A 22,122-nucleotide genomic window follows, 5' to 3' on the forward strand; every position below is an offset into this window, starting at 1 on the left:
ATAGGTCTGCATTTAAAATATCCACATTTAAACACACATACATAGATACACCTTTCATAGGTGAATAAAGCATAATATATTTGTATATGTATTCTATCAAACTGCTGTAGCAATGTGTGTGTCTATTAACCTCTATTATAGTTGAAAATCTTCTTGTTGTTGTTGTGCTTGTTTGTTTGTCACCCATGGGCCTTGAACTCAGGCCCTGGGTAACGTCTCTGAGCTTTGTAGCTCAAGGAAATACTCTATCACTTTGAGCCACAGATAACTTCTGGTTTTCTGGTAATTAATTGGAGACAAGAGTCTTACCGAGTTTCCTGCCTAGACTGGCTTTGAACAGGGATCCTCAGATCTCAGACTCCTGAGTAGCTAGGATTACAGGTATAATCCACCAGTTCCCAGCTCAAAACCTTTTTAATTCTGTGTTTTTTAAAAAATAACTTAGATTAAATTATTTGCTTTCCTAGATTTTGAGATAATTAGGTGAGAGAAGGAAATACACATTTTGGCAGTCTTTGAATATGGGTATGTGCGATCCTCTGTGTACTGAGATAGAAGGAAAGAAAGAAATTTTCAAGAAGAGGGAGAAGTATGATTGTTGGCATGTTTGTTCACAGAAATGATTTATGGTTTCCTTCATGCTAAACACAAGGAACTAGACACCAAAAGGCAAGCCACTTCACTGGATGAAAAATCATAAGCACTCTGCCCTGCTCCATTATGCAAAAACTATTTACCTTTTTCTTTAAAAATATTTATTCCTGTAAACCATGTTTACAGTCTCTTCTTTTCCCCAGGAAAAATTCAGAAAGGAATTTGATAACTGTGAAAAGGTGACAATGAAATTGGAAAACATGTATTAACAATCATATAGTTAGCCAACTAAATCTGATAAAAAAAAAATAAAGACAACGAATCAGCACTGATTTACCGGATTCTCCATGACAGCAGCTCTTAGTAGAACCACGGGACATCCCAGAATATCTCACATTGACTGCACAGAAAGGTCTGAGCAACACCATCTAGCTCTTGTAGAAACAAAGTAGAATTTAAATCTAATCTTGCTGATTTCTTCCCTCCATTTTCTCTTGCTGGTGTAACAAGTGATATGAGCCCAGTGCCTTAAATTAATATGAACTCACTATCAAATATAGGTCTGGACGTGTGGAGTCCAAATGTGATGCTCTTAGGAAAATGAACATAATCTGTTAAGATCCCTCGCTGTATTCCTTTCCTCTCTCTTCGGAGCCAGGCATGGCTAGTGGAACCTCTCACATGTCACACTAACAGTGACTCCTGAGGCTTTCCTCTTCCACATTCAGCAACCTTGTGATGACCTTGACCTACCCAGATAACACAATGACCTCTTCCAGCTTTCCCTTCTGGGAAGCCATAGCCAGCTAACCAATAGGAAGAGTCTGGGGCTGGAGAAGTTTACATTGTTGTGAGTCCATTATCCTTCAGTCATATTTCTCCGTACTCTCCTGGATCCCCGTAACAGATAGAGAATACTACATTCTGTATAACACTCATAATACCAAATAATTCTGTAAGTCCCTTCTGGCAGAAAGGGTACACACAGCAAATAGAGTTCCAAAGTTTGTTTGAAAACATTACTCCATGAGTTGAAGCATCACTTAGTATCTTTTGTCTTTTTACATTTCTTTGCAGGGATGATAATGAAATATATCCTGTTTCTAGCTGCTCTGACCAATTTCCTGACTGCAAAGATCCTCAAAGTACGTAAGGACTCCAGGGTACAAAATTGCTTTGCAGACGAGGATAACAAGTAACTTTTTAATAAAACACCGAAGCAGGCAAGCTACCAAGAGGCTACACCACTCATGCATTGCCTCCCACAATAACTATCCAGCATATTTCAATGGAATGAACCAGAAAATAGGGCAGCTCACACAGGGTGTAGACTAAATAACTAGGATGAGGCAAGCTTAATCCTATGTGCCCACGCTGATGTCATTTTCTTAACTAAAAGAAAAAAAGGAAAAGAAACGAAAACTGAGTGCTGGTGTTTCACTCCTATAATTCTTACTAAGGAGACAGATATCTAAGGATCATAGTTCAAGTTAGTCTGGACAGAAAAGTCCAGGAGACTCATCTCCAATTAATCAGCAAAAAGCTGGAAGTAGAGGTATGAGTCAACAGATGGAATTTAAGCCTTGAGAGGAAAAAAAAAAAAGCAAAAGCTGAAGAACATAAGATCAAGCCTTAGTGAAAGGAGAAGAAGAAGGAAGGGAGGGAGGGAGGGAGGGAGGGAGGGAGGGGGTAGAGGGGAGGGAGAGAGGGGTAAATTGAAAAATTAACCTTTAACCTGACATTCAGAAATCCTTAAACGAACACTGGGAAAATGGACTCTGAGGGATTATGGATCAAAGAATGTCTGCACACCAGTGCTTAACACTGGATTCCCACTGTCGAGAGGCATGCAAATAATGTCTTGCATGTGGCCGAGATAACAGGAAATCTGAATTTTCTATGGTAGCCCAAAGAGGCCAGAATCCTCTACATGCAGCTCACCACAGAGCCCGAGGAGGTGCAGAAGGAAATCGTCCGCGTGCACAACAGGCTCCGGAGAGGCGTGGATCCTCCAGCCAGGAACATGCTGAGGGTGGTAAGCTGCAAGAAGGGCGCGCCCAGCCACGGCCTCGACTCCTGTGCCGTCACTGGTATAAAATTCCGGGACTTTCATTCTTATTCCCAGCCCCCTCTCTTTCTTCCCCTCCCTCTCATTTGGAAATGGAGGTGAGCTCCGCTATCCTCTGTCCGCACATGCCTCTCTGCACACACACACTTACACAACCTCACACACGAGACATCTTTTGGTCTTCTTCATTCCTCCAGATCCTGTCCTTTCTTTCCTCTGCTCCCTCACTGGTCCACACAAGACGAGTTCCCATTTTTACATTTACACTTGGTACTTGTTATGATCATTGTCCTTGTCTGGGGGTTTATACTCCATAAATGGCAGAGAAAACATGATGTCTGGCTTAGGAGTCTGACTTCTCTCACACAACATGATTTACAGGTCCAGGTTCCCTGAAAACGACAGGATTCCATTGTTTTCTTTATGATTAATAGTCTACAATGTGAGTGTGAGTGTGTGTGTATTTATCTACTCAGTGGTGCTCGTCCTCCTTGCGTTATTTCAGTTTGGCCTCTTGTGAACAAGGCTGTAATAGACATAGATACGCAGTTATCGCTCCTGTATATTGTGTCATCGTCTTTGGATGGAGGGTCATGGATCAGGAGGTAGGTGTGGTTTCCAGGAACCTCCACATCCTCTTCCACAGTGGTCGCACTTATTCATATTCCCCTAACAATGCATAAGGATTTCTTGTTCATCCCGTATCTCCTCCTGGTGATATCTACACTCTAAAGTCACTGCCAGTGTCTGACACCAGCTCCGTATGTCTCTTCAACCATTCTCACACCACAAGGGAGCCTCTACGTGGAAATGAGTAAGTGGAGAACAGAGGGAAATTTTTAAGGCTAAAATTACCAAAACATGCCTCGCAGAGAAGTCGAAACAACTGATCAGGCTCTTGTGTGTGTTTAGACAGCAAATACTGCAGCTAAAAAATAACAACAATAATGATAATAATAAATTTTAGAACTGACTGAAGCCAGAGACCTAACTAAGAAAGTTAGGCAGAGGCGGCCTGGCTTTGGATGTGGGCTCCCCCTAGAGAAGGGAGGACGGTCCTGAAGAGCAATTTTGAGAAAGAAGAGAGAGCACAGGCCTCTGTGACTCCCCCCTGCTGGGAGTCAATGCTGCCTGCAGAAAGGAACCTGGAAAGTCTCAGAGTCCACTGCAAATGCTAGCAGAGGACAGCCAGGTAAGTGCTAGCTCTGAGCATTGGCTAAGATGAGCACGAGAGGCAAATTTTCCTCGCTAGTGAGTAAAATGGGATTCTTCCCGTTACCACGCACTGACTCTGATCATCTAGGCATGTTCAGTTATCCACACACGCACATAACTAAATGGCCTCTTTCTCTTGGATGAAGAAGCAAGGTAACCCTTTGCTCAAGCTACTAAGTGGTTTCAAGGCAGCAGTCACGCAGCTGAAGCGCAGTTCTTGGGAACGTCCAGCAGATGGGGGTATAGACACGTGCGTAACATCCACAGCACAGCCTGGGCCTCTCTAAAGAGTGGCAGACCTTGAGAGGAACAGGCAAATGACCCCACCCTCGGGGATGGGTGGCGTGGATGGACACCCGGTCTGAGGACAGTCTCCACATCACCACTGACAACCTGCTGACCTGTGGCCTGAGAAGGCCTCCACTCAGTGCAGGTGACCCCTGTGGAGTCTAGGCTCTGGGGGAAACCCCATCAGTAGCTCTGCCAGAGCAGAGGCCTCCTCCACCTCCTCCTCCTCCTCCTCCTCTTCTTCCTCCTCCTCCTCCTCCTCCTCCTCCTCTTCCTTCTCCTCCTCCTCCTCCTCCTCCTCCTCTTCTTCCTCCTCCTCCTCCTCCTCTTCCTCCTCCTCCTCCTCCTCCTCTTCCTCCTCCTCCTCCTCCTCCTCTTCCTCCTCCTCTTCCTCCTCCTCCTTCTCCTCTTCCTCCTCCTCTTTCTCCTCCTCCTCCTCTTCCTCCTCCTCTTCCTCCTCCTCTTCCTCCTCCTCCTCTTCCTCCTCTTCCTCCTCCTCTTCCTCCTCTTCCTCCTCCTCCTCCTCCTCCTCTTCCTCCTCCTCCTCCTCTTCCTCCTCCTCCTTCTCCTCCTCCTCTTCCTCCTCCTCCTCCTCCTCCTCTTCCTCCACTAGAGTGCACAGTTACCACAGGAGGGAAGAGGTGGAGGGTTGGGAGCTGAGTGGGGGAGGAATGTGGCAGGCAGCCCCCGTGGGGTTATAACACAGATGATGGCAGAGATGGCACTGAGAAGCTGTCTCCGCTTCTCTCGGTCCCCGTGGATAGGGAAAGACCGCATCCATCACCGTGGGTGTGTGTGAGCACCGCCCGAAAGCTCTGGAGAAGATTCTCTGGGTAACATCAGGGGTCACAGTCACACACTCACACACACACACACTCACACACACACACACACACACACACACACACTCACACACGGGGGTTCAGGAAGACAGGGGACTCGCTCGTGGTAATGACAGCTGCTGACCTGGCTCCGTGTATCCCCGCTCTGTTTTCCTGGAGGTCTCAACTCCATTCCTCACCACCTATGAGGAGGAAGCTGTCGCTGGCCAGTACTTAGCTGAGTTCTGATTTGTGGGCTCAGGCGCCAAGGCATGGCACGGTGCTTTTGTCTCTGGTTCCTGCCACGATAACTAAACCCTGTGATGAGGTAAAATTTCAACTGCACGGTTTCAACAACAGAAGACACTGCAAGCCTGGTACAGGAGAGGCCTCCCATGAAGGGACCTGGGTGGTCAGGCGGTTGTGGCATGCATGTCTTCGTGCTGTGGCTTTCTTCTTCTGTCCCAGGAGTGGAGTGAGGAGGCTGCATACAACGCACGAATTCTGGCCAGGTACTGCGACATGGCGGACAACGACCCCATGGAGAGAAGGCTGTCCAGTAAGGCCCGTTCACCCACAACCCACAAGGGAAAAGCTTCCTTTTACCTCGTGCTTTCACAAGTCCATAGCTGGCAGCCGCCAGCGAGGTGACACAGAATAAACAGACTGGAGGGGACCTCACCTGGGGGTAACAGGAAGGGAGAGAGGGAGGGGAAGCAGGAGGGGAGGAAAGGGAAAGGGGATGGTGGGGGAGGGAAGGGAGGAAGGGGAGGGAAGAGAAAAGGAGAGAAGCAAAGACCCAGGGAGCCCTTCAAAGACATCCGCGCAGTGACCCAAGCCTTCCACCAGCCCCCCATCCTGCACCGCAGGTTCCTGTGCCTCCATATGGCACCCCAGCTGGGAACCAAAGTTTCAAAGGTGAACCCCTAGAAGGTCTAAAGCTAAAAACAGCTCTGCATGGGCAATGCCAGCCAGCCACCTATGGCTGGCCTCCTGGACACCTCCCCATCCTGACCTCCCCCCTCCAGACACCTCCCATCTGACCTCCCCCCTCCACACACCTCCCATCCTGACCTCCCCCCTCCACACACCTCCCCATCCTGACCTCCCCCCTCCAGACACCTCCCCAGCCTGACCTCCCCCCTCCACACACCTCCCCAGCCTTGTCTCCCCCCTCCAGACACCTCCCCAGCCTGGTCTCCCCCCTCCACACACCTCCCCAGCCTGGCCTCCCCCCTCCACACACCTCCCCATCCTGACCTCCCCCCTCCAGACACTTTCTGTGGAGAAAATGTGCACACAGAGGCCGCTCCCATCCCGTGGTCAGAAGTCATCGAGACCTGGTACAACGAGTCGAAATATTTCAAGTACGGGGAGTGGACGACCATTGAGGACATGGGAACGAATCATTACACGCAGGTAATGCGCGGATCTGTGCACAGCCAGGGCGAGGGGCACGCGTGGAAGCACAAAACCATGGAAGCCACTGCGTGTCTCCCCCTCAGTATGTGGCTTAGTAAGAGGCTGCCTCTTTAGCCCAAAGGAAAAGGAGTCCAAGATTAGTCTTCCTTTTACTTTACTTTAGAAAATAAGATTTACGAAGACTGGAAATAATAGCACCGTGTACTCCAGGCGCTTATTTTTTCCAGCTTGGTTTTACTGTGGCAAGGCCTATCCATCACTCAAAGCATTCTAAACGTTTCCAAGCCGCAGCATTCAACATCCACCATGCCAAGTGCCTTGAAACTGCGCCACGCGGCTGGCACATGTCCCCTACCCACCAAAGAGCTCTGTTCTCAGTAACGCTTTTCACTTCTCCTTCCTCAAACCTCTGGCAAACACCATTCTGCTCCTGATCTCTACCCACACTTCTCCAGGCCATCAGAATCATTCCACAAACAGGCAAGTTCTGCAGCCGTGCTTTGCCTGTCCTCCGCTGGCGGATTCGCTGTGTATAGGTTTGAGGACACAGAGTGAATGAGCCTCGTGGCTAAGTCCACGAGAACCTTTTCATTCCCTTCCCAAGGAGACCACAAACTGGCTTTCTAGCTTCCATGAGGAGACTTGCATTTGTGGAATCTTATTCCTGTCTGTTTGGAGACGCCATTCTCAAAGCAGACCTTGAAGTGAGCTTGGCTCCCTCCCATGAGAGGATGGTACAGGCGTGGCGGGCGGTGAGTGACCCTTTGCTCTGCTCTATTGCAGATCGTCTGGGCGACTTCTTATCTCATTGGCTGTGGTGTCTCGTCGTGCCGCAAAAACAGGGAGCCTCAGTATATCTACATCTGCCACTATTGCCACGAGTACGGAAGAGCCGCCCCTTCGAGTGTCCTCAGCCAATGGGATCCTAAAAGAACTAGGCTGTTTGGTGTCAGAATATTTAAACACTCTCAACATAGGCACATCTTTAGGGATAAAATGGCATTCACATGATACCTGAAACTGATAAATACAACTTCACAGTTTTATGGTTTTCTTTTACTAAATAGATTTTTATCTCACTGATGCCAAAACTTTGAGCACCAATTCTTTCATTTTTACCCCAACACTTCACGTGGTTTTATCTGGGCTAACATTTTATTCACACCAGTTGTTTCTACAAAAGACAGCAACTCATAGCAAGCTTCTCCCAACATTGAACCATTTAAGGGGTGTGTGTGTGTGTGTGTGTGTGTGTGTGTGTGTGGTTAATTGGAGATGTTCTCATGAACTTTCCTGCTTGCATTGGCTTCAAACTGCAATCCTCAGCTCTCAGCCTCCTGTGTATCTAGGATTATAGGTGTGAGCCACTGGCACCCACCAAGCCTTCTTTTTTACCCTCTTCATAACCATACCTGTTAAGATAAGGTTGCCTAAGTTCTTGTGGGTATTAATGACATGCGCTTTATTGTCTTGTTATGTTTTTACTGTCCAAAAGTCTCAGTTATGAAGTTTTATTAAGGGGTAGGTGTACCTTGACAGAAATGTTTTATGACACCCTAATTTTGGCAATAGCTGTCAAAGTCAGTCATATCTGCAGATTTAAAAATATATCATACCACAAGCCTATAAGAATTATAAGATTTGTTTTTAAAAGTTATCTGCATATAGTACATTTATTTTTGCCTACATGTCCCAGTGACATGGTTTTAATCAGACATAATTTTCTTTGTTTCTTCTCTAAGGGGAAATAATCCTGACACAATAAATGAACCTTATAAGAAGGGAGATTGGTGTGGAGATTGCCCAAATAACTGCGAAAACAAGCTGTGTAGTAAGTGCCTTCATCCTCTGATCAGTCATGGGGCTTGCATGAGGGGTGGGAGAGGACCAGGAATCCTTTAAAATAGGCCTTAAGCGACATCCTACTTCTTTACAACCTTCTTCTCAAGGCATATCCTCATCCTCTCTGCCAACCCTTCCCTCATCCCACAGGGAACAAAGGCCACGGATCTAGTTGGTAGCCGTGGAAATCAGAATGTATAAGTGTGAAATCTCATACTATCGCTATTCCACAAGATTTTCTTTCATTATGGCAAAGTTGGGCAATATGCTAACGGATGTGCAGATTTTCTTTTTCCTCTGCTGTTTAAAAAGTTCTTGGGTCCATAAATCGCACATCTTGCTTGCAGTATTTCTCAGAAAGCTGGCTTTCAAAGTGGCCACTGTAGGCTACTCAAGGCTACTGTAGGCTACTCAAGGCCACTGTAGACTACTCAAGGCCAACCTTGGTAATTATGATGTTAACAATGAAGAAATACTTATGGAAAAAACTTGCCTTGTACCCAGATAAAAATGCCAGGCTTTGCTTCACAGAAAGCATTATGTCCTATTATACATCCAAAGAGAAACAGCTCATGCTCACAAGATAAGCTGTAGTTAAGAAGTCTCTACTTACATTTTGGGAAAGGTGATGTCATGCTACTTCTTTTCAGCAAACCCCTGCTTCTACTTTGATGAAATCCAGGACTGTGCCAAACAAGCCAGGGTTCTTGGATGCAGCCACCCAACCATTAACCTCCTGTGCAAAGCTACCTGTTTGTGTACAACTGAGATAAAATAAGTCTTGGTTATTCTCAGATCTCTGATATGAAAACTGGATGGAAGCTGCTAGATTGTCTATTTCATTGTGCTTTCCTGAATTTCCTTTGGGTTCAGTTTGGATCAATATCTTAAATTTAATAATCATTCATGGGCATCAGTAGATTTGAATCCATGTTCATTTTGTCTTATCCATTTCAACACTTGCTTCAAACAAAAAACATACATTATAGACAATTCTTAGGTTGGCATAAATCGCCTAACAGTGTAACTAAGTCCCTGCCCGTCAAACTGAGTACCAGTAGGGTCTGTCCAGTTGACCTCTCCCCCTTGACCTCTCCATTGCTTCCTGTCAAGTGGATGCCTGTCTTCTGTGCACAGCTAACTCAACTCTTTAGTTTTTTGCCAGTCCTGGGCTTGAGCTCAGGGCCTGAGCACTGTCCTTGGACTTTTCTCAAGGCCAGAGATCTACCACTTGAGCCTCAGCACCACTTCGGCTGTTTTCTATGTATGTGGCACCGAAGAATTGAACCTGGGTCTGGGTGCATGCTAGGCAAGCACTCTACCACTAGGCCAAACTCCTGGCCCCCTCAACTGTTTATTTTTACATCTCACTCCCATTTTCAATCAAGTGTTAAAGCAAATCTGTGAAACAAGAGTGTGAGCCTCCACCTGCAGGGTTAAAATTCTTGAGCTGGAAAGTGGTTCAAGCATCTCTTCATTTCATTGCCAGTTCTATACATACATGTGTAAAGCAAGGCATAAAATTATGTCAGACTCCTCCGTCTCTCTCTCCTTCACCGGAGAGTGCTCTCTTGTTTCTCCTCTCACCTTAGCATTCTTTGATTTTTATACTTCTGCCAAATCTGTCGAAACCTTATGTTTTGTGGTTATTCTGAAGAGTTGAATGCCTTCATTAAAACAAATATTGTATAGGTCTTGCTGGATAGAAAAAGTTTTAAGGAGAGAAGTGCTTCGAGTTGGAAAGAATTCGTAATTCATGGATTTTAGTATTTTAAAATGTTCTTATGATATTCAATGACTCAGAAGCCAAATCCTTGCTTGCTTCAAATAAGGGTATACATATTTTTGAATCTGAACATTAAACAAGCAGATAGCACAGATACATATAATCCAGTCTCTGGTATTTCTTTAGTTCACTGAAGTTTTTTCTTCTACAAATTCATTCTTTTTCTAAAAATTTACATCTAATAAAACCCTTAGGTTTTCATCACTTTTTATGACCCCCTTAGGGGTGAATAGAAGCTATATTTTGCTTCAGTGGTAAAAATCAGTTTGAGTACCTCCAAAAAATGCTTCATAGAGCATCTCCAAGAAAATATGAAACAAGTTGAAATTTTTTCCCATGGTCCCAGGACCACTTCCACAACCACTGTCTATCAAGGGGGTTAAGACCTTGGTGACATTTCCTCCGAGGACAGAAAATCCACTGTATGCTTTACAGTGACTGTGAGGGGAGAGAGGTCAGACACACAGAATGGATGGCCCGAGTGTCCGTGTGTGTGTGTGTGTGTGTGTGTGTGTGTGTGTGTGTGTGTGTATGTTCAGGAAGGCCAAGGATATCTGTGACTCAAAGATAGAAAAGAGCAGCCTGCAGGATAGAAGCCTAAGGCAATGATTGGGTCCTGGTGGGGTGCGGAGATACACACAAAGTGGCTAGACTGCCAGGAGACCTCGAGAGGAAGGCAAATGAGGCAGAGACAACATATTCCCCATTGTCTGCTAAGAAGCAGCGGGGCAGAGCAGGGCTCTGTGCTGACAGAGATGCACAGGAAATGGTGGGCTGTCACCTGGCCGCAGGCTTTCCTTCATGTGAGCGGACACCACTCTTTCCGTTCTGCGAGGGAGCAGGTCCCGATCAAGTCAGATTCACTTCTGAGATCAAACATTGCGAGCCCTCTAACAACAGGTCACCACTGAGACCAATCCATTCCTGCTGTGTATTTCTATGGGAAGGACTGGGATGAGGTGCTGTAGAGAGAATACCCCATGAAGACAGTTTTCTTGGTTGTGGGAATTACTGACACATAGAGATGCTCAAGAAAAATCAACCTCACAACACACCACAAGGTGGCAGGAGGCACAGGCTGACAGGGAAAGCTTTGCAGAGCCCGTCTTGGCTCCATGGGTTAGCCAGCTCTCCAGTAATCTATAGTTTTCTCTAGAAAATCTCTGCGGAGACTCTTATTGACCTCCCAGAGATATGTGAGAATCTCTATGTTTTTCTGCGCAGATTTTCAAATGCCAGAGAGAATGATACTGTAGACTATTTGTGAATAAATTGAAATAGCTGGAAAGAATTCTGTTAAATGAGTCAGTCCCAGAGAGACCAAGGGTCTATGTTTCTCCTTACATGTGGGAGCTAGATTGAGATCATATAAATTTGTAAGTAAATATGTTGGGTGGCAGTGCATGTGTATTAACAGATGTGACAATTTCAAGGAAGAACTCAAACAGTGCAATCCCTTAAAAGTCTAAGTTCAGCAAAATACAACACCAGGAAGTGGATTCTCAGGAGTGCTGGTGTGGGGCCAAGGGGAAAAGTGTAGACAGGGTAAGAGGAGAAGGGGGAGCATGCAGGCAATCCAACACGTATCCTGCAAAATTAAGGTGATAAGGAAAAAGGTGGGTAGAGGAGGGACGGGCGAGAATGTCGAAAGGGGTGACATGAATCAAGATGCAAGGCATTCATACATTACTTTGTTAAATGGAAATTTCACTGTATGACTTCTTAAAGATAATTCTTAAAAATTTTAAAAGATTAACCCAAATTCCAAAACCTTACGAGCTATTATTCAGTAGGTCAACAGTGTGCATTTATTAACTGCAGTGAGGCAATCCCTGGGGCATCTTCTGAAACGCGGAGGCAGTGACACACTGTGCCACCAGAGGGAGCAGGAAGACGTTGTTTTAAAACTGCACTGACCCAAAAATAAAAAGTAAAATTTAATTGTGCCTTGGAATTGTCTTCCATTTTTTTTTTCTTGTCACTATTCATTATAAAAAGGGAGGTTACGTGCCTTCAAAACTGAACAGCACACCAGGCTAGATCTGGCCTATAATTACAAGGTATAAATCACTGGGATCTAAAAGCCTGGGCTTAGAATCCCATCAAGCATTTCACCCCCTTGTAAAGACTTGCTTTTCTCTTATTTGTCTCACTTTGTATCCTTTCTTTCAGTCTTTTTCTTCTCCCTTCCTTTCCCTCTTTCTTTCTTTTGTTGGTTTTCTTCTTTATTCTGCTACTACTGAGGTTTGAGCACAGGGCCTCCCCCTTGTTAGGCAGGCATTTTAACATTTGAGCCATTCCCTCTGCCCATGAAGCTTCTTGTTTTTCGAACTGCGTCTCACATAGATCACAACCCTCCTACTACAGCTTCCCTCAAAACTGGGAGACAAGGCTATGCCCCACACCCAGCTGATTAGTTCAGACGGAGTCTCAACATTTTGCCACCATGGCCTGCCTCAAACCTCAGCCCTCCTGTTCTCCACTTCATGTACTTCTTGTGTAGCAGGGGACTATGGAGGAGGCAACTTCGCCCCACATCAAGTTCAGCTTCTAAAGGGCATCAGCTCTGCAGATAGACTGAATGTCAGCTTCTCCCTGCATGCGCTCATTTGAAAATGACTCCTGTTCTCCTTCATAGTAACTCTCAGCAATGTTGAACACATCAATGTTAAATCACCACATTACTGAGGGTAGAAATAACATAAACAAGAAAGTGGAGTAGGGGTGGTGGTGAAAGCAGCCCACAGACTAGCAGAGTATTGCATAGAACAATAAAGGATTTCTTTCTTGCAAAACCAAGACTATTTATTATACTAATGAGGTTGAAAATTACCATACGCTGTCCTAAATTTGTAAAAGCAATCTGATGTTTAATCAACAGCTGGGCATGATATTTCATGCCTGGCATCCAAACTATTTGGGAAGTATACATAAGAAGACTGGGGTCCTGGCTGGTGAGGGAATAAATTCAAAACTTCATTTGAAGTGTGTGTGTGTGTGTGTGTGTGTGTGTGTGTGTGTGTGTGTGTACTAGGGGTAAAAACTCATAATCTTGAGGGGGTTTTTTGTCTCTTGTAGCTGGTGGTCCGTATCACTTGAGTCATGCCTGGACTTCCAGCTTGTTGCTGGTTAATTGGAATTTTTTTTTTAATTGGAGATTTAAAAAAAAAAACAGTACTTCAGATTTGTCTGCCTGGGCTGGCTTCAAATCCTGACCCTCAGATCTCTGCCTCCTGAATAGCTAGAGTAAGGAGGGCCAGACACTATTTAAAACAACCAATCCCAAAAGAGGATATGGAGAAGCTCCAATGGTACAATGTCTACCGGGCAAGCAAAAGTCTGCATTCAAACCCCACTACCACCCCAAAACTGTCAAACAAATAAACACTGGGCTTATCCAGTGTTTATCCAGTGTTATCCAGAGGACAGAACCAATAGGATCTGTGAGAACATGACAGAGGATTTACATGCTAGAAGCTGGATTGCCATGCAATGACTTTTTGCCAGCTGAAAGCAGGAAAGCACTATCGGTTTAGTCTTACAAGAAAGGCTTGGAACAGGAAAGATGAATTATGCAGCTCCAGGCTGGGGCCTGGAAGCCAAGATACGTGAGCAGTCTCCAAGGAGACTTCACATCCACAGGTTGAAAAAAGTTGCTATCTCACACACTTGGGCAGTAAGAGCAGCAAGAAAAGGTGCCTGCTCATATTTTTACCTACAGATGAACTTTGTACTACTCTCAGTTTTTCACTCCTTCTGGAAACCCAGAAAGAATAAGTCTGGCTGGCCTCACCCCTATCAGGGCAGATCTTGCACCAGGAGTTCACCGATTCACGGTCAATTCAAAAAACATACTACAGACACTCAACGGTATGCAGAACCAGTCTTCCCATGTCTTAAAATGGGAAAAGTTAGATTTCTTTTGCAAAGAAGGTACACATGACCATTTTTAACTCTTTACAGGAAATCACGGTGTTGCTTGTAAGACATAGATCCTTTATTATTTCATACTGGATAAGCCAATGCCCATGGTATCTTCTGCTTCCCCAAATCAACCTGAACAAGCTTTACTGCTTCTCTTTTAAGTAGCAAATATCTTAGATAACAAATCCCAGATAACACTGTCACTGTAGTAATGTTCTAGGCATCTTCTCCTTGTGTATGCCTTGCCAATATAATTTTCATTTTACCTTCTGAAAAAGGTATTTTTATTTTTAGTGAAGTCATGTTTTCCACTTTTATTTTATGAATCATCTTACATGGCCTGTGTAAGCAATTCTGCCTACTTTCAGATAACAAAAGATGTTCATTTCCTTCAAATGTTTCAATTACTTTTTGTTCTCCTTAGACATGTCATCTATTTTAAATCACTGCTTCTCTGTGATATTAGCCTGAAGATTCCACCCAACCCCAGCCATCCCAACATCATTTTTTAAAAACAATTACCTTTTGTGCATTGTTATGTGTGAAATATGAGACGACCATAAAATTGATAATCTATTTCTAGATTATTCTGTTTCACTATCTACCAGTTGCTTTAGAGACTTATCTGAATAGCAATAGCTTTAAAATATTAGTAGGAGATTAGTATGAGACCTTCAAAATTGCTATCTTTTCTCTCTTCCTAATTTGCTTGGTTGTATTAGCTTTGTTAGTGAAGACTGTCCTACACGGATATGATTCATTCACCATTTGGGGAAGTTTTTGAATTTAAAAATAAGCAAAACCAGTTTTAAACCAATCAAGCACATACATGTTCAGAGTTTCAAAGACAATTCCCACTTATTTTGTGTTTCTAATTAAACTTTGGAACTTCACCGAAACTATGCCTCTTTTCAGCCAGATTTCTACAGGGGAAAGTCCCGCCCGGGGTGGAGTTCCTCCACTATGCTTAGCCTAGCAGACACCACCTGGGCTCAGGGTGGCCCGCAGCCCCGTGAGTCTCAGCCATGACCAGGGCAGGGACAGAGAAAGTCCAGCCACGCCAGGCCTGTCCAGGGCCTTTGCAGAGGAATCCTGGAGATCTCACTGGAACTTGGCCAGCGTGTGTTTTCAAGGGAGGAACCATTTTTAATTTGCCTGTTAAAATAGAGAGCATCACCTGTGTTTTTTGCAGTTACTTTTTTTGGGGGGTTCAGATTTGTGATTGTTTTCTGTCGGAAAAGGGAATTAGATAAAGCCACATTAACTGAGGAATGATCGGGTAGTTTAGTTTGACAGGATTAAAATAATTGTATGTAAGTTAACATGGCTTTACACGGAGTTCTTGTATGAGGAAATTATTTACCAAAAAACCCCCCCCACAAAAAATAAACATCAAATCCAAGAAGATGAAATAAATATAAACTAAAAAAACTCCTAGAGGGAATTACGTCTTTGGACATGTGGATGAATGAGTACATAATCTCATTTGGAGCCTATAATACAAATTAAACTTATATTGCAAGTAAATGTTTTCACTTACTTATTTAGTAATGGATAATAATATAGTAAGTCCTAAAACTAGGTGTTCGAGATATATAAAATTATGCCTAGCGTGCTGGCTCAGTATTAGGGAAAATAAAGCTCTAATGACCCTGTTTAGAAAACAGAAAAACAGTGTCAAAGATAAAGAAAAAACAGCAGGCTTATTAGAGAACAAACCTGCGGTGTGGAAGAGCTGGGAGAGGGGGGGCTGCCATCCAGAGTAGCTTTGAGCAGGGGCAGTGCTCTGTGTGCCATCCACTCACTCCCAATCCCCACACCGAGCACCCTCACCCAACCTCCCAAGAACATCGGCTGCACTTACAACTTAACGCTGTATAGAAATCTTCATACCCCATTATGTTTACACTGAGCACTGTTCATCATGACAATCTAACAGAGAATGTGGGAGGTAGGGTGTAAGCCTAAAACTTCCTCGATCTTGAAACATAATTAAGACTGAGTTCACGTCTCCAGACTTCAAGTAGCCTGCTATGGCATTCTCACCAGCCTATATTATACGAACAGATTTCTTAATACATCCCTCGCCGACATTAAAATACATTCTTGGTCAGCTCTGGGTCTCTAGCAAACCCTAACTAACAAACATGAATGACAATTTCCCTCTTAAAAATGCTTTCCAGCTTTGTACTCCTTACATTGCTTGAGGAGGAAAGAAATTTGATGTTAACTCAGAGCTGATTGGAGGTCTAAGAGAGTGAGACTTTCAAATCTCTCTCACACACACACACATATGCACACATACATACATACAGAGAGAGAGAGAGAGAGAGAGAGAGAGAGAGAGAGAGAGAGAGAGAGAGAGAGAGAGAGAGAGAGAGATCATGTAATGTTCTTTAGTTAATTCTATCTAGACATGCTCCAGAGATTTTCCAATCTCCTTAGGCCAGCACTGGGACTTCCTTGTTTGTTAGACAGTTTCATTGCTGTACAATCTGTTATTTGTGTGGCTGATAGCTAATTTGAGAGAGAGAGAGAGAGAGAGAGAGAGAGAGAGAGAGAGAGAGAGAGAGAGAGAGAGAGAGAGAGAGAGAGAGCACAAAAAAACTTTGATGGCAAGAAATAAATATGTTAAAGGCACACAATCACAAATTACTTCTCTACATTAATATTCCAAAACAGATCCATGCTCACTCCTCGGGTCACTTAGAGAAGCTGGACGTGTTTGGTGAGGTGAAGCAGTGGATATGTTGGGGTCCTGTAGAAAAAGCATCATGACATATGTCCATGACATACGTGAGGACTTTGAATAATATATAACATGACTAAATTTCCACTTCTTAATAGTGAGTCAAGAAGGACATTTTGGAGACTGTTCTTATAGTAATGAAAACGAATTGTAGTAATTGTATGTGTGTGCGAGTGTGTGTGTCTGTGTGTGTCTGTGTGCATGCACGCATGTGTGCACATGTCCTCCTGTCTTGGAGCTTCAACACAGGGCCTGGGCACTGTCGCTAAGCCTTTGAACTGGAGATACAATTTTCATAGGCTTTACTTCCCAGGCGAACTTCAAATTGAAATCCTCCTATTTCCCCCTCTTACAGGCATGAGTCTCCATGGACATCCAGTAATGTCTAGAGATTATTTTTCGTAGAGTGACATGTTTCTTATACTGCAATGGCAATGTTATATATATACATAAATTACATATATTCATATTTATGTATATATGTATATGTATAGAATAATAACAATACACTATTGAAAGCACTATACAAGGAAGATTGAAAATGATCCTTAATTCCAGAGAGTGCATAGGGACCTGGAAAGGTAGAAGATTCAAGAATTATGTGAGTAGTGTGGAAAATTACTGTTTCCCATTTCCTTAGTCTGTGCTTCATGCAGGACAGAGTCAGAGTTTCAGTAGGAATATAACAATATATTAGCAATATATTAATAATTAAGGAGTTCTTTTTTGATGAAAGAAGCTCTGTCTCTGAGTTTCTTTTGCCCAAGGCTACCACTGGAGCCACAGCTGCACTCCTGGCTTTTGTGGTAGTTTAGTGGAGATGAGAATCTCACAGACTATTTGCTTGGGTTGGCTCACTGGCTTTGAACCACGATCTTTGAATCTCAGCCTTCTGAGTAGCTAAGATTACTGGTGCTAACCTCCTATGGATTTTTCAATAACTAGAGTTCAAAGAAATCATGACTACTCAATAATTACAGACAATAATTACAGACATCTATGTCAGGAAGGCAATCCTATTCTTACAATAATCTTGGTTCTCATTTCCTTTGGTTAAAAAATATACAATCAAAATTACCTTTTGCTGATAACAAAAGTAATGTGCTTTTTTGTGCATCATGGGGTTTAAACGCTGAATGCCTTCTTTTTCAAAACTCATTGGAAACTATATATTAACAATAGGCTAATAATTAATTTTCAGTTATGTTCAGGTTTGACAGTAAAATAAGAAATTGTTTAGCAGAATACTAAGTCAATGGTATTTATACTGAAAATCTGATTCTCCCTTGCATGAAGGACAAACTAAGAGAGTGGGGAGGCAATCGTAATTTTCCACACTATTAACTCACCTCTCGAATCTTCTACCTTTCCAGGTTATGATGCACACTGCAGGAACTCTCTGGAATTAACAATCTTTTCAATCTTACTTGCTTAGTACTTTCAATATTATTCTACAGCCAACAAGTTGCTCTGCTATTTTAAATCTACCCTGTATTTCTCATCACATCTTGTAGAACATTGTTTCCAAAGGTATTTTAAATAGTCAAGCTTAAATGTTTCCCTTAGTCCATGCCAGAAGTTGGAGATCGACTTTGCCTAGCTGAAGGATGTCAGGGAGAAATCTAAAGGGAGAGATGAGCGTAAGTCCAGCATGCCCCAGTAGGCCAGGCCAAAGGAATTTTTAGAGAAATCATTCCAAAAGGAAATGGTTCCCTGAGACCTAATCTTAACACAAAGAATCTGTGTGGTGGTACCTTTGTGAAGGGACTGATTCCTTATTTCTTTATTTCTTCCACGTTAAAGTTTAAACCACCCTATGCCATGATTGACAACTCATGGCAAGCCATTTCCCTCTTGCTGTTTTCTCATGCAGGCATTTCTGCTTTGTAGCGATGTTAATTCTATTTGTTCCAAGATAGCTCTATGGCCTCCCTTTGTCTACATTTGTACAGCATGGCTCATGATGTGTTGGTTTTTTTTCCTCTTAGAAATACAGCAGTTCATGAAAAGAGTACCTTCTGAAAGTTTCATGACCTCACTTATGTTAATGCAGAAAATAATGTCATTTACCATGAATTCCTTTTATTCTAGTCCTCTGTTGCCTTACATGTGGACTTTGGTAATGTCACTTTTTTTTTTTACCATCTGTTTACTTTTTTTGGTAACATTACTCTTAATATAAGGTATTGTCTTGAGAAGTAGTCAAGCGGAGATTCTGTTTTGTATCCGGGTGGCAGGGACTCTTGTTCTTTGATCTGAGTTCCTTGGGCATAACTAAGAGTTCTTTCTATTGCTGAAGTGGACTGTGCACTCGGGTGAGACCAGAGACTGTGTGAGCCCAGCTTGTGTTTCTTCCCAGGGAGCTCCTCATCCACTCCCTAGTGTTCTCAGGGGTGGAAATGTCCCAGAGCATCACAACACGACTAACCCTGGGAGAGGATGTGACGCACACACCAAGTTTCAGATGGGCTGAATGGTGAATGTATTAGCTCTAACACATTGTTTTGTATTAGCTCTAACACACGTATGTGTGTGTGTGTGTGTGTGTGTGTGTGTGAGAGAGAGAGAGAGAGAGAGAGAGAGAGAGAGAGAGAGAGAGAGTACTTATAGACTCTAATAATATTGGGCTCTAAAAGGCCCATTCTGTTACTTCATGTGAGTTAAATAGAACATGGCCCACAAAATTATTTTCTGTAGACTTTGCACCTTCTAAGGGAGATGAAGGATGTGTTATTCCTACATTTATTTAAAAAAAATTAGAAAGAAGCATTTAGGAATTTTTGTGATAAGGAAAACTTTGTCTGGTGAGACCAAAAGACAGTAAGTCATACTGAGCACTGTAGAGTTTCCAGGAATGCAAAGATAGCACAGAAGATAAAACTTTCAATTTGGGGATGAGAAAATCGTTCCAAGTTCCCCTTCATGACCTTGACAGATGACCTTGACAGATGAGCCTTTCAAAGGCTGGAGAATGCTGGTAGTAAGCTTTTCTTTCTAACAAAGTGAGTTTGTAAATTGCAAAGTGCTGGGCAAATGTTAATAGTATCTACTTCCAGCCTTTCTGTTAAACTTCACCTATTATCTCCAATACCTTCAGCATTGCTCCATTCCTTTGGGTCTGCCATGCTACCATCTTATGTCAGGTTTGTACAGTCATTTATCAACAAGTTCATAGACGTAGTTCCGATGATTAATCTTGGTGTCAGTTTGATTGGACTGAAAGATGCGTGTCCAACTAGTAAAGCAATGACTGACCACAGCTGTGTCCAGGGAGAATCCATTAAGGATCAGAAAACCCAGTGAGGCACAGGCATGAATTTTCTCTTGCTTCCCAGTAGCTGTGAGATGGGCTACTGAGTTCTATACATTATCTCACCATGTGTTTCTGGTCACTCAACTAGAAACAACACAGCCAACCGATCACAGAAGGTAGTTCTCAAATGGGGCCAGAGTAAGTCGTTCCCAGATCTTTGGTCAGAGCAATAAGGAATTTACTAGGAAGTCAGGAGCAATATTTCTCACTGAATCATGCTTTATATGATACATAAAAATCCTTTAGATGAAACCACATAGTAAAGGCAGCTAGCCATGAGTGGTGGGGTCAGGAAAGGAGGCCAGAGTAATGCAGGTTCTGCCAGAAAACATGAAGTCTGAAGCAGGGAATGTGCTAGCTCAACAGAGCTTAGGAATGGATAGATCATAGCATGAAGAGGGGACAGGCTTGCTGGAGAAGCGCAAAGAACTAATAGTAGAAAAAGGATATTTATGGAGAGTCAGTGAAAAGAAGAAATAGACTGAAACTGATCAAACCATCCAAGGAAGAGGCACATAGAGGTGAACTGAAAACCACCTCAGAACCAATCTTGAGAACCATCCTTTTATCCTAGACTAAAAGACCCGGTTCCAGCAGTAAAAGCATGTGAACAAACATCCAAGAATACAGGGAAGGTTGTGAAACCTAGAATTCAGCCCGTGGTCTGTACATCTGCAAAGTTCTCTGGGCAGGTGGAAGAGTGAAAGAAACTTGGCAGGCAAGGGCCAGATCTCTTGAGTATACAAACATGATCTAAAATCACACAAAAGGATTGGCCTGGGAAAACTGTATTCACCAGTTGTCTTCTAGCCCCGGGCACTTCATAAAAGGTTTTGCCTGAACATTTCAATGAAGTTGGGTTGCTGTACTTTTAGTGTGACTTGAATTGAGTGAACAGATCCCGTGCTGCAAATTAATAACTGGGCAAGGGCATGATTTTTCTGTGACTAAGAATATTGCAGAGATAACCACTAACTTTAAATACGCAGTGACAGATACCTGCAGCTCGTCGTGTCGAGGGCCACGAGACGCCACCGTGAAGAAGGGCTGAGAGTCTCACTGCTGCTGTAACTGGCTCACAATTAGTCATCCATGATCTTATGAAAACCAGTGAACTATGAAGCAAGGCTTTTCAAGTCACATGTCAAAGTGACCAGAGCCAAGGGTAAGGGACATCCAGGTAAATCTTCCGTGGGTCTCTCTTCTCCTGGAAGGTTCATTTGAAGGGAGTAAACATTTGGCAAAGCAACCATCTGCTGACCTTTGAAAGCAGAACAAAGAGAGCCCAAGGAGGCAGATAAATACTGGGCCCTCGGCGGCCGAGTTGGAGATCCAGGCCTCCCCTGGTGTGTAGCTGATGACATTGTACGGAGTTGGAGATCCGGGCCTCCCCTGGGGTGTAGCTCGTGACATTGTACGAAGTTGGAATGGGGCTTAGGAAAGAACAAACTCTCCATTGTTACACACCCAAGGTTAGTGTGAACATAAAACCGGGGACTTACTGGTCCCATTACTACGGCTCTTTACATTGGCATATAAGAAGGGGAAAGTCATAAAAATGGTTCTCTTCCTTCTAGCTCATCTATGTACTCTCCAAATACTGTCACTCTCCTGAAGCCAGGGTCTTCTTTCCCTTCCCTCAGTTGAGCTTTAATTGCTGACCTAACATGGGCCCCAGGTATGAATCCATCTCATTCCCATTCTACCATGTCTATTATTTTCTTCCATACGCCGCTCCGAATGTGCCACACTTATGAACTCTATCAGTTTGAACCAGTTTTTGTCACTGATAAACTTATAAACTAAATGTTCATTGCATCAACCTATAATCAAAAAGAGCCCAGAAGGCAGGGCCTGCCTGTGTCAGAAGAGACGTGGGCTTAGGGGTGAAGGGTCACTCTCCTGCAGTGGTGTAGACATCAGACCAGGAGCTCAGACACAGGAAATCACGAATGTGGACACACACTTGACTCCATCCACTGAGTCTCTGCTGTTCCTAAGAGAGCCCTCCGAGTTTCAAATAACATCGAGGGGCTCCATAAAATTCCAATTTCCCTGCTGTAGTGGATCCTGTCAGTAATTCTACTGACTTGGGGGGCA

At 43.6% G+C, this 22,122-nt stretch overlaps 1 protein-coding gene and 1 long non-coding RNA gene across 2 annotated transcripts; one reads left to right on the plus strand and one right to left on the minus strand.

Annotated features, from left to right (window-relative positions):
- Positions 1 to 1,676: 1,676 nt before the first annotated feature.
- Positions 1,677 to 9,028, plus strand: Crisp1 (cysteine rich secretory protein 1). The gene is made up of 7 exons (XM_090355291.1): positions 1,677 to 1,739; positions 2,501 to 2,629; positions 5,455 to 5,545; positions 6,260 to 6,405; positions 7,192 to 7,289; positions 8,151 to 8,239; positions 8,901 to 9,028. The coding sequence occupies exons 1-7, from the start codon at positions 1,680 to 1,682 to the stop codon at positions 9,026 to 9,028; spliced, it is 741 nt and encodes a 246-aa protein (XP_090211417.1). The 5' UTR covers positions 1,677 to 1,679.
- Positions 6,501 to 21,279, minus strand: LOC150047591 (uncharacterized). Its single transcript, XR_016539216.1, has 3 exons — positions 21,022 to 21,279; positions 8,864 to 9,014; positions 6,501 to 7,347 (listed from the first exon to the last, which is right to left on the minus strand). It is a non-coding gene; the product is annotated as an uncharacterized LOC150047591 (long non-coding RNA).
- Positions 21,280 to 22,122: the final 843 nt, after the last annotated feature.

This window comes from Megascapheus bottae, chromosome 22, assembly GCF_031878675.1.
Source record: "Megascapheus bottae isolate mThoBot1 chromosome 22, mThoBot2.hap1, whole genome shotgun sequence".
Lineage (NCBI taxonomy): Eukaryota > Metazoa > Chordata > Mammalia > Rodentia > Geomyidae > Megascapheus > Megascapheus bottae.

Bases quoted from the DNA above. Each gene is read 5' to 3' on its own strand.
- Crisp1 (XM_090355291.1), top strand. From the start codon at position 1,680: ATGAAATATATCCTGTTTCTAGCTGCTCTGACCAATTTCCTGACTGCA. The intron at 6,406-7,191 runs GTAATGCGCGGA...GCTCTATTGCAG, and splicing joins GAACGAATCATTACACGCAG to ATCGTCTGGGCGACTTCTTA. The intron at 8,240-8,900 runs GTAAGTGCCTTC...ACTTCTTTTCAG, and splicing joins CTGCGAAAACAAGCTGTGTA to CAAACCCCTGCTTCTACTTT.